At 36.2% G+C, this 12,493-nt stretch overlaps 1 protein-coding gene across 1 annotated transcript in view; it reads left to right on the top strand.

Moving 5' to 3' along the window:
* Il1rapl1 (interleukin 1 receptor accessory protein like 1) overlaps positions 1-12,493 on the top strand; it is a 944,588-nt gene that overhangs the window by 127,349 nt on the left and 804,746 nt on the right. Inside the window, exon 3 of the mRNA XM_055597800.1 lies at positions 4,338-4,524. Within this exon, the coding sequence (XP_055453775.1) occupies positions 4,338-4,524 (187 nt within the window). The remainder of the gene's footprint in view (positions 1-4,337; positions 4,525-12,493) is intronic.

The following is a 12,493-nucleotide window of genomic DNA, read 5'->3' as shown; positions in this document are numbered from 1 at the left end:
TTCTGGTGAAGGCACAACTTAACACAACCATTATAGAACACAATTTGGACAATCCTCAAAAATTAAAAGTAAAACTACCATATTAGTCACCTGTTTCACACTCAGGCATGTGTCAAGAGAATTCCGTACTCTACAATAGAGATATTTGTACCTCTATGTTTACTGCTGCCTTATTCACTCTATCAAAAAAAAAAAAAAAACAAACTAATCAGCAAATAAGTGCATAATGATTATCTGTACATTTATAAAATGCAATCTGACTCAGGACTAAATAAAAATTATATCACAAAACTTGGAGAAATATGTGTGAGTTAGAATATACATTATTGTTTGTATTCCTTAAAATATCTATAATGGATATAAGCATATGTTCTTGTGCCAACATCGCACCATTTTTAACTATCGATCAATAGGACATTTTGAAATAAGTTTCCATTATTCTCCTGCTTTGTCCTTTCCACTCAAGATTGTTTGAACTTTTGTGCTTCCATATAATTTTTTTGTTGTTGTTGTTCTGTGAAGCATGTCTCTGTTGTTCCAAAGGATGCTTAGATCCATGAGGTAGAACGTAGTACCCGAAATGAAATAAATTCAGCATCTTCAGCTAACTGTTTTTTAATAAAGGTGCCAAAACCAGACAGGAAAGAAAAGACAACTTCATCTACAAACAGTGCAGGGAAAAACTGGACATGCAGATACAGATGAAATCTCTTTGTATATTTCTCACTCTCTTCAAAAAATTATCTCCAAGTAGATAAGAGACCTTAATGTATATAAACCCTGAAACTTTGAAACTACTTGAGGAAAACGTTGATAAATACGTTGAGCACAGAGCTGTGGTTTTTCTGGACAACTCCTAAAGCACAGGAAACCAAAGCAACAACTGACAACCTTAAATTAAAAAGCTTCTGCACAGTAAAGACAACTGTCAACAGAATAAAGAGAAAGCCACAATTTGGGAAGTGCTTGAACTTAATCACTGAAAAACCTCTGTAGCCCCTGAAGTTCTTTAAAACTCATCACCATCCCTAATAACAGCAGGAGTAAGGGCTGTCTCTGACTCTGTTTCCGGCCTTTGGGACCCTTTCCTCTTACTGGGCTGCCTTGTCTAGCCTTAATAGGAAAGGATGTGCTTAGTCTTAGTGCAACTTGATATGCAAAAGACTGGTTGATATCTATGGTAGGTCTCCCCTTTCTGAAGTGAAACAGAGAAAGAGTGGATGAGCATGGGAAGGTGGGGAGGGAAGGAAAGAGGAGAGAAGAGAGGGGAAACTGTGGCCAGGATGTAAAGTAAATAAATTAATTAATGCAAAGTATCTATAATGTGTTCTTTAAATATATGTTAACATGAAACATGAATATTTTTTCTAGCTACATTGTGTTGATATATTTAACCACTTAATAGTTACTTGTTTCTGATGAATATCTTACAATTATTTGAAAAGAATATAATGGAATAACATCATACAATATATAAGCCACACTCTGCGCAGACCTCAAAAGGGGTAAATTTTTCATTTTGGTGTAAAGCTTGAAGTAAAATACTTTTCATTTATTTTTTCTCAGAATTCTGTTTAATTATTTCTCATGCTGAAATATTAAGTCTCCTTTTCATATACTCAATTAATAAAAATTCTATATCTTATGTGTCTTTCTGTTTGATTCCTTACTATTATATTGACTGAATGTATTATACTAAATACAGTTTGAACTTGACCTTTCTTTACTATGCCACTGTAAACTGACCATTTTAGGTTGCTTTTTTTTCCTAGTTCGTTTTCATTTTGTTAAATTGCATTTAGTTTTCCTTCCTTCCGATGTTATCTTTTTTTCCATTACAATAGGACAGAACTTTTCCAAAACACGTATTTCATTATCATCCAATGTCAAGTCTAAATCTTAGAACTAGGTTACGTGGCTTTCAAGCCAATATGAATCTCTATTTCTCAAGTCCTTTCTAACATTTACAGTTTTCATTTCTTCCAGACATTGTGTACAGCATTACTTGGAATTGCCATTCTAAAGACTGGTAGTTAATATGATTTTCTATTATACATTGTTACATTTCAATTTGTTTACATGCATATCTTCTTTGTTTCTGAGAAACTGGAGAGAGAAAAATTATTTTACCATTGTAGCAAAAATCCTGAGCACATACTCTTGGAATCTTTTAGGACTTTGGACTGAAGTTTGTAAATGCCATTGGTTTTTTTTTTCTTTTTTGTAACTTTATTTTTTGTATTATTATTATTCTCATTAGTTACATTTTGTTAATTCTGTATCCCTGCTGTATCCCTCATTCCCTCCCCAATCCCGCCCTCCCTCCCTCATCTCCTCCTTGCCCCTTTCCAAGTCCACTGACAGGGGGGGACCTCCTCCCCATTCATCTGATCCTGTCCTATCAGGTATCTTCAGGACTGGCTGGGAAGCCCTCCTCTGTGGCCTAACAGGACTGCTCCTCCCCTGAGGGGTGGGGAGGCCAAAGAGCCAGTCATTGAGTTCCTGTTAGAAATAGTCCTTGTTCCCCTCACTATGGGAAACCAATTGGTCACTGAGCTACCACAGGCTACATCCGAGCAGAGGTTCTAGGCCATATCCATACATGCACAGGGTCTTTTCAGAGACTTATTACTGTTTTAAATCAACTTGTAAGGTGGTTATTATAGGTAGATAGTATTTTCTATATACAAAAATTATCTAAGTATTGTAAATAATTTTTATACTCAATATAACAATGAATTGCTAATATACCTATGTTCTGTCCACCCTCATGGCCATAACTCTCATTTCCTAATACTACAAAAATAGTAAAAAATGACATTCAAATACAGATTTCAGTGATCAAGTATGCAATAAGTTGTCAGACCCTTGACAAAGAAAAAAGTCTTTACCAATCTTTAAATTCAATACTTTATTTATTTATTTTTATTTCTACTCCTAGGCATCACATAAAATATGCTGTATTAACCAGACATACAAATACCAAGCAAAAATATAACAATTTATTTTATATCCTCATTTGTTCCCAATTTTCTTCTTTTTGCCCATTCTAAATCTTTATTATTAATCCCCTAATTATACATTCACCTATAACAAATAAGTAGAAGATATGAATAGGGTATAAATAAGCATTATTCTTAATGTTTTTATTTGGTATTTGTTTTTCAAATTCAGTGAATGTTTAAAGTTAAGCAGATCAACCATAAATACCTAAGCTCCATAAAACATCGGTCAGTTCATACGATTATAACTTATACACTAGATTTAAAAAAATGAACTCATGATACAATTTTATAGCTTATCATGGGGAATTACATGTATTAATTAGTGTTTCTGTGCACACATCATTAAAATATATGAGGGAGGATTTGACTTGACTTAATAACAATTCACACAGCTTAGAGTTTTGTGGGTCTTTGAATAAAAGAAATGCCTAATCTAGGGCTAATTCATGCCATGTGACTTTCTCTTTGTGTATAAAAGTCCACACTCTAAGAATTTTCCTTCCTCAAACTTATTTTATAGGAATAAATTTAAGATATAATAAAGATATTTGATCATATCATATGAATACAGTGTCATTCAGTTTTTTGTGTTTTTTTTAATTTTTTTGTTTCTAGTTTTTCAAAGAAAATATTTGATCATGATTTCTACTCTATATTATTCTAAATTTTAACCATGATTTGGGATTCAACAAGAAAAAAAATGGGATGTTAACTTATTTCACAGTTCTGTAGAATCCATCTATAAAGTATTGACCTCTGACACGTCAGTACCCAGTTCTTAAAACAAATGGATATGTATATGAAAACAATGATTTATTTCGATACTTTTACCCAAATTTGTTTGTGTCCCACTCTCATCAGTCATTTCTCCACTTATCAAGTATAAAATTGCAATAAAACTACATGCATTGTTTGTATCCTTCCATTGCACTAATAGATCAATTGTACCATTCTACTTCTCTGTTTAGCTTACCAATTTTACCATAAAACTATGCTTACCTTTTTGTTGTTGTTATCTTTTTGTTGCTATATATAAAAATACATCTATTAAACTTTTTTTTCATTTAATACAGATATATTTTTGAAGAAAACGACTATAATGTAATGGTTTTATAAGACCAAGTGTTGTTTAGTTGATAAATATTAGAAAATCCCCTAAAATGAGCCAAGGAAACCTCCCCCCAAAAAGCATTAAACAATGGAGGTTTTCTCTATTATTTATTGTTATTTATTTCTTTTTTCCTGAAGAAGTTAAACACTTCTTTTAAACACAGCATTGGCATCTTTTACTTTCTGTTCACAATACGTAACATAAATTCTGCTTTGTTTTAGGAACTCCACATACTGTATGAAAGTATCCATTTCACTGACAGTAGGAGAAAATGACACCGGACTCTGCTACAATTCCAAGATGAAGTACTTTGAAAAAGCTGAACTTAGCAAAAGCAAGGAAATTTCATGCCGTGACATAGAGGACCTTTTATTACCAACAAGGGAACCTGAAATCCTTTGGTACAAGGTATGGACTCTAGAAGAATTTATTGTCTTCAAATAATTCAATGCGTATTTTATTGTAGAGAAATCTCTTCTCTTCCCATTCCCACCCTTATTCCCTCTTCTCCTCCCATAACACTTCCCCAGTTCACTGATAGGGGAGGTCCTCCTCCTTTTCCTTCTGACCGTAACCTAACAGGTTTCATCAGAACTGGCTGCATTGTCTTCCTGTGTGGCTTGGTAAGGCTGTTCCTTCCTTAGGGGGAGGTGATCAAAGAGCAGGCCACTGTTTTCTTCTCATAGATAGTCTCTGATCACCTTACTAGGGAACCCACTTGGACACTGAGTTGCAGTGGGCTACATCTGTGCAAGGGTTCTAGGTATCACCATGAACAGTCCTTGGTTAGAGTATCAGTCTCAGAAAAGACCCCTGTGTCCAGAGTTTTTGGTTCTGTTGTTCTTGTGGAGTTCCTTTGACCTCCATGTTTTTCTGTCTTCCCCTTCTTTCATAAGATTCCCTGTACTCTCCCCAAAGTTTGGCTATGAGTCCCAGAATCTGCTTTGATACCCTGCATGGTAGAGTTCTTCAAGAGCTCTCTGTGCATAGGCTCCTGTCCTGTTCCTTGTTTTTTTCCCTCTTCCAATGTCCATCCCATTTGTCTTTCTGAATGAGGATTGAGCATCTTACCCAGGGTCCTCTTTCTTGCTTAGCTTCTTTAGATCTACAGATTTTAGTATGATTATCCTACATTATATTTCTAATATCCACTAATAAGTGAGTATATACTATGTGTGTCTTTCTGATTCTGGGATACCTCACTCAGAATGATCTTTTCTAGTTCCCACCATTTGCCTACAAATTTCATGATTTCTTTGTTTTTAATTGCTGAGTAGTATTCCATTGTGTAAATGTACCACAATTTCTGTATTCATTCCTTCTTTGAGGGACTTCTGTGTTCTTTCCAGGTTCTGGCTATTATGAATAAAACTGTTACAAAAATGGTTGAGCAAATGTCCTTGTTGTGTACTTAAGCATCTTTTGGATATATGCTTAAGAGTACTGTAGCTGGATCTTGAGGAAGCACTATCCTGAATTGTCTGAGAAAGTGTCAGATTTATTTCCAAGGTGGTTGCAAAAGTTTACATTCCTACCAGCATAGAGGATGGTTCCCCTTTCACCACATCCTCTCCAGCATGCGTTGTCACTTGAGTTTTTTTTTTTTAAGAAATATACTTTATTAAAAATAGGAATTACGTCCCTTTCTCCCTTCAAAAGATTTACCTTGTTCATGTGGTGGTGGTATAGAGTAGAACAGATTACTTTCTTCACACACAAGGCTGGAGGTAAGGTGAGTTAAGACTGAAGAGCATGAGCATGTTACAACACGTTGTAAGGGAGTGTAGGCAAATTCCACTATTTCACTGAAGAATCTATAGGAAGTAATTAGTACCTAAGAAACAAAGGGCAATGAAACTGTGTATGGTCTTTCATTTATAGATCCAAAGGTCTTAGGTTCGTTTTTGTGTGTAGCTGGTAACAAACCAAATAGCCTTTTATCTCCTAAGATTTTAAATTGTTCTGTAAGAAATGATTATAAGAGCTATTAATCTCAGTATACCCATTTTATTTCATCTTAAAATTACAAGTAAAAAATATATCTACAGACAAAAAGTAAGGCGCATGGCTAACACCTTTTCTTAGTATATATTTGCACATACAATCTGTCTGCAAAGAGAGATGAGCTAAAGAGTGTAAATGGTATACATTCTCATCATAGTTTAATCATCCCACATGAATCATCTCCCTGTCTCCTGCATAACAGCTCTGCCAAGGCACCTCACACTGGCCCTGCTGCTGATCCTGCAGGTAGCATCTCACTTGCAGTCCCACCTGCTCTCTTTACTCTGACCCACAGACTCCCTAACCCTGTGGACTCTCTCAGATGCAAGATCCCAACTTCAGTCTTTGAAGGCTAAAGTTTCTTTTACCTCTTCCTGGACTGACAGAAGAGGAAGACAGCGTTTTCAGTTATTTAGAGCCATGGTTCTCCAGCCCAGTTTCTTTTCTTTTCTTTTATTGTTTTAAGACTTTCATACATTTTTTATTATTATTAGTCACATTTTATTAACTTTGTATCCCAGCTGTATCCCTCTCCCAATCCCACCTTCCTCAAGACCCAGCTATACCACTCCTAGGCATATATGAAAAAGTTGCTCAAGTACATCACAAGGACATTTGCTCAACCATGTTTGTAGCAGCTTTATTTGTAATAGCCAGAACCTGCAAACAACCCAGATGTCCCTCAATGGAGGAATGGATACAGAAACTGTGGTATTTTTACACAATGGAATACTATTCAGCAATCAAAAAAATGAGGAAATTATGAAATTTGCAGGCAAATGGTGGGATCTAGAAAAGATCATCCTGAATGAGGTATCCCAGAAGGAGAAATACAAACACGGTATATACTCACTTATATAGACCTAGAAGATATGATAAACATAATGAAATCTGTACACCTAAAGAAGATAAACCAGAAAGAAGACCTGGGGTAAGATGATCAGTCCTCACTTAGAAAGACAAATAGGATGTGCATTAGATGTAGGAGAAAACAAATAACAGGAAAGGAGCCTACCACAGAGGGCCTCTGAAAGACTCTACTTAGCAGTGTATCAAAGCAGATACTAAGACTCATAACCAAACCTTCGGCAGAGAGCAGGGAATCATGTGAAAGAAGGGGGAGTTAGTATGACATGGAGAGAATAGGAGTTCCACAAGGACCCAATGTAACTGGGCACAGGGATCTTTTCTGAGACTGTTTATCCAACCAAGGACCATGTATGGATATAACCTAGAACCCCTGCTCAGATGTAGCCCGTGGTAGCTTAGTAACCAATTGGTTTCGCATAGTAAGGGGAACAGGGACTATTTCTGACATGAACTCAATGGCAGGCTCTTTGACCTCCCTCCCCCCCCCCCAGGGGAGGAGCCGTCCTGCTAGGCCACAGAGGATTTTTCAGCCAGTCCTGAAGATACCTGACTAAACAGGATCAGATGAGAGGGGAGGAGGTACTCTCCAGTCAGTGGACTTGGAATAGGCAGGGAGGAGATGAGGGAGGGAGGGTGGGCTTGGTAGAGAATGAGGAAGCAGGATATAGCTGGGATACACAGTTAATAAAATGTAACTAATTATAAAAAAATTAAATTAAATTAAAGAAAAAAAGAAGTGAGCTTCATATTACATACTATATACCAGTCAGAATCAAAATGTTAACCCTTGTAATTGATTGTTCATGAAATAAAAAATACTATTAAAAATGGTAAAAAAAATGTCAACAAGATCAAAATATTTCTTCAAAATCAACAATATTCTACCAAAACACAACTTTCGTTCTGAATAAAAAGCAATGGTAGTTCAGAACCTCAAAGGAATGTTGAAAGATTTGTCAACTTTTCCCTTGGTTTTCTGACCATCACAATGTCAAACATACCTGAACTATTAGCTACACTGGTTTCTATTTCAGTGGGAATGAGTTCTATGGTTTCAATTTTGATAATTGAGTATATCTCATTCATGACATTCTGCAGTTTGTCTGTCTTCCACAATGAACATTTGAGAATATGATGAGACCCAAGATTTCTTTTTTTTTTCAGCTTTTATTTTTTATTTTTTTTAATTTTATTTTTTTCTTATCAGTTACATTTTATTAACTCTGTATCCCAGCCATGTCCCGATCCCTCATTTTCTCCCAGTCCCTCCCTCCCTCATCTCCACCTTGTCCCTTGCCAAGTCCACTAATAGGGGGGACCTCCTCCCCATTCATCGAATCCTGTTTTATCAGATATCTTCAGGACTGGCTGCAAAGCTCTCCTCTGTGGCCTAACAGGACTGCTCCTCCCTTGGGGGGTGGGGAGGCCAAAGAGCCAGTCATTGAGTTCCTGTTAGAAATAGTCCTTGTTCCCCTCACTATGGGAAACCAATTGGTTACTGAGCTACCACAGGCTACATCTGAGCAGAGGTTCTAGGTTACATTCATACATGGTCCTTGGTTGCATGTCAGTCTCAGAAAAGACCCTGTGCCCAGATATATTTGGTCCTTGTGGAGCTACTATCATTTCCTTATCAGACTAACTCCCCTTCTTTCTTATGATTCCCTGTACTCTTCCGAAGGTTTGGTCATGAGTCTTTGCTTTGAAAACACTGCTAGTTAGAGTCTTTCAAATGCCCTCAGTAGACTCCTGTCATATGTTCAATGCGCATCCCATCTGTCTTTCTAAATTAGGATTGATAATCTTACCCCATGTCTGCTCTCTTGATTAACTTTTTTAGGTGTATAGATTTCATTATGTTCATCATATCTTATAGGTCTATATAAGTGAGTATATACCATGTTTGTCTTTCTCCTTCTGGGATATTTCACTCAGGATGATCTTTTCTAGATCCCACCATTTGCCTGCAAATTTCATGATTTCCTCCTTTTTGATTGCTGAGTAGTATTCCATTGTGTAAAAATACCACAATTTCTGTACCCATTCCTCCGTTGATGGACATCTGGGTTGTTTCCAGGTTCTGGCTATTACAAATAAAGCTGCTATAAACATGGTTGAGCAAATATCTCTTTTGTGTACTTGAGCAAACTTTGGGTATATACCTAGCAGTGGTATAGCTGGGTCTTGAGGAAGCACTATTCCTAATTGTCTTAGAAAGCGCCAGATAGATTTCCAGAGTGGTTGAACCAGTTTACATTCCCACCAGCAATGGAGGAGGGTTCCCCTTTCTCCACAACCTCTCCAGCATGTGTTGTCCCTTGAGTTTTTCATTTTGACCATTCTTATGGGTGTAAGGTGATATCTCAGGGTCGTTTTGATTTGCATTTCCCTGATGGCTAATGAGGATGAGCATTTCTTTAAGTGTTTCTCTGCCTTTCGATATTCCTCTGTCGAGAATTCTCTGTTTAGCTCTGTTCCCCATTTTTTAATTGGATTACTTTGTTTGCTGCTTTTCAGCTTCTTTAGTTCTTTGTATATACTCGATATTAGTCCTCTGTCAGATAAAGGGTTAGTGAAGATTCTTTCCCAATCTGTAGGCAGGCGTTTTGTTTTGATGACAGTGTCCTTTGCTTTACAGAAGCTTTTCAGTTTCATGAGGTCCCATTTATTGATTGTTGCTCTTAGAGCCTGTGCTGTTGGTGTTCTGTTCAGGAAGTTGTCTCCTGTGCCAATGAGTTCTAGGCTGTTCCCCACTTTTTCTTCTAACAGATTTAGAGTATCTGGTTTTATGTTGAGGTCTTTGATCCACTTGGACTTTAGTTTTGTGCAGGGTGATAAATATAGATCTATTTTCATTTTTCTGCATGTGGACATCCAGTTGGACTAGTACCATTTGTTGAAGATGCTGTCTTTTTTCCATTGAATGGTTTTGGCTTCTTTGTCAAAAATCGAGTATTCCTAGGTGTGTGGGTTTATTTCTGGGTCTTCTATGCAGTTCCATTGATCCTCCTTTCTGTTTTTATGCCAATACCATGCAGTTTTTATTACTATTGCTCTGTAGTACAACTTGAGATAGGGATGGAGATACCTCCAGATGATCTGTTGTTGTACAGGATTGTTTTGGAGATTCTGGGTTTTTTGTTTCTCCATATGAAGCTGAGAATCTTTTTTTCAAGAGACCCAAGATTTCTAAAACCAAATTTTTCTAGCATTTGTGTGTGAACATTCTAGATTTGAAGTAGTTTTTGTTTTTCACTAATAAGTTGCCTTTGAAATACATATTTTCCTTACCATTAACAGTGATTACCTCATATTTTCCTGAAATATATATCTAGAATATTCATATGTATATACCTTTATATTAAAATTAATTCACATCAGTTAAATTTTGATGGTTTCTTGTTCACTTAGACATGTTTTCACATTGAAAGAGTCATTTAAGCTGTAAAAACATCATAATAGAGTGATAGGTACAGATGTATAACATTTTAATTTGTTTTCATTAGCCAAGATTTAATGTCTTTCACATCAATAGTGGAAATTAGAAGATATTTCTAAAAAATTACCTTACTGCAGTATGTAGGCAATTATGATTGTTTACACAACTAATATAACCAAATAGGCATACTTTGGTTTGAAATACTTGAAAAATTGCCTCCAAATATAATTACACAGAGACACTAACCCACATATGTTATCACTTTTATTTTATTTACCATTTAAAAATTTTAATGTTTACTTTTATTTTCTCAAGAAAAAAACACTAAAATTGCAAAATAAATTCTATCATATTGATTTTTTTCTTAGACACACAATAGCAATACATAGAGTAAAAGATTTAACAAATACACTGGTCAGTACTTTAGACATATTTCTAAACTTTGTCACAGAAATATTGATATTTCTCACGTTTTAACTCATGAAGTACTCATATACTTCCTATGAAATGTTTCTTTTGAAATAGACACCATAGATGTAGCCACCATGGTATGTATACAAAACATTGCAAATATTCATAAATTAATCATAAAAGATATGTCACTTCCCATTAAATGTATTAAAGTAATAACAGCAATAATACGAAAAGTCTCATAAGATATATTTTGGGTCCTTAAAAGTATTTTGTAGTATTTTTATACAGTCTACATTTTACAGGCTTCCTTAATATATCCTCACATTTTAAACATGGTGTATGTGAAGTGTTTTGTTTTGTTTTTTTTTTCTTTACTCTTTTTTTAATTTTATGTTTTTCTTATCAGTTACATTTTATTAACTCTGTATCCCAGCTGTATCTTGCTCCCTCATTCCCTCCCAATTCCACCCTCCCTCCCTCATTTCCACTGTGCCCCTTTCCAAGTCCACTGATGGGGGTGGGGAACCTCTTCCCCATTCATCTGATCCTGTTTTATCAGGTATCTTTAGGACTGGCTGCAAAGCCCTCCTCTGTGGCCTAACAAGACTGTTCCTCCCTTGGGGGCGTGGGGAGGACAAAGAGCCAGCAATTGAGTTTCTGTTAGAAATAGTCCTTGTTCCCCTTATTATGGGAAACCAATTGGCTACTGGGCTACCACGGGCCACATCTGAGCAGAGGTTTGAGGTTATATCCATACATGTTCCTTGGTTGAATGTCAGTCTCAGAAAAGACCTTGTGCCCAGATATATTTCGTCCTTGTAGAGCTCCTATCTTTCGCCATCATACTAACTCCCCATCTTTCATATGATACCCTGTACTCTTCCGAAGGTTTGGTTATGAGTCTTTGTATCTGCTTTACAAACACTGCTAGTTAGAGACTTTCAGATGCCTTCAGGAGACTCCTGTCATACGTTCAATGCACATTCCATCTGTCTTTCTAAATGAGGATTGATCATCTTACCCCATGTCCACTCTCTTGATTATCTTTTTTAGGTGTATAGATTTCATTATATTTATCACATCTTATAGGTCTATATAAGTGAGTATATACCGTGTTTGTCTTTCTCCTTCTGGGATATTTCACTTAGAATGATCTTTTCTAGATCCCACCATTTGCCTGCAAATTACATGATTTCCTCCCTTTTGATTGCTGAGTAGTATTCCATTGCATAAAAATATGCACAAAATTTTGGTATGTGGTATGCATAAAAATACCACAATTTCTGTATCCATTCCTCTGTTGATGGACATCTGGGTTGTTTCCAGATTCTGGCTATTACAAATAAAGCTGCTATAAACATGGTTGAGCAAGTATCCCTTTTGTGTACTTGAGCAAAGCTTGGGTATATACCTAGCAGTGTTATGGCTGGGTCTTGAAGAAACACTATTCCCAATTGTCTGAGAAAGCGCCAAATAGATTTCCAAAATGGTTGTACCAGTTTAAATTCCCACCAGCAGTGGAGGAGGGTTCCTCTTTCTCCACAACCTCTCCAGCATGTGTTGTCACTTGAGTTTTTCATCTTGGACATTTTGATGGGTGTGAGGCAAAATCTCAGGGTCGTTTTGATTTGCATTTCCCTGATGGCTAAT

Source organism: Psammomys obesus, unplaced genomic scaffold (assembly GCF_907164565.1).
Source record: "Psammomys obesus unplaced genomic scaffold, mPsaObe1.curated_primary_1811, whole genome shotgun sequence".
NCBI lineage: Eukaryota > Metazoa > Chordata > Mammalia > Rodentia > Muridae > Psammomys > Psammomys obesus.
The sequence above is the reverse complement of the archived record's forward strand: the minus strand, read 5'-3'. Positions and strand labels throughout refer to the sequence as shown.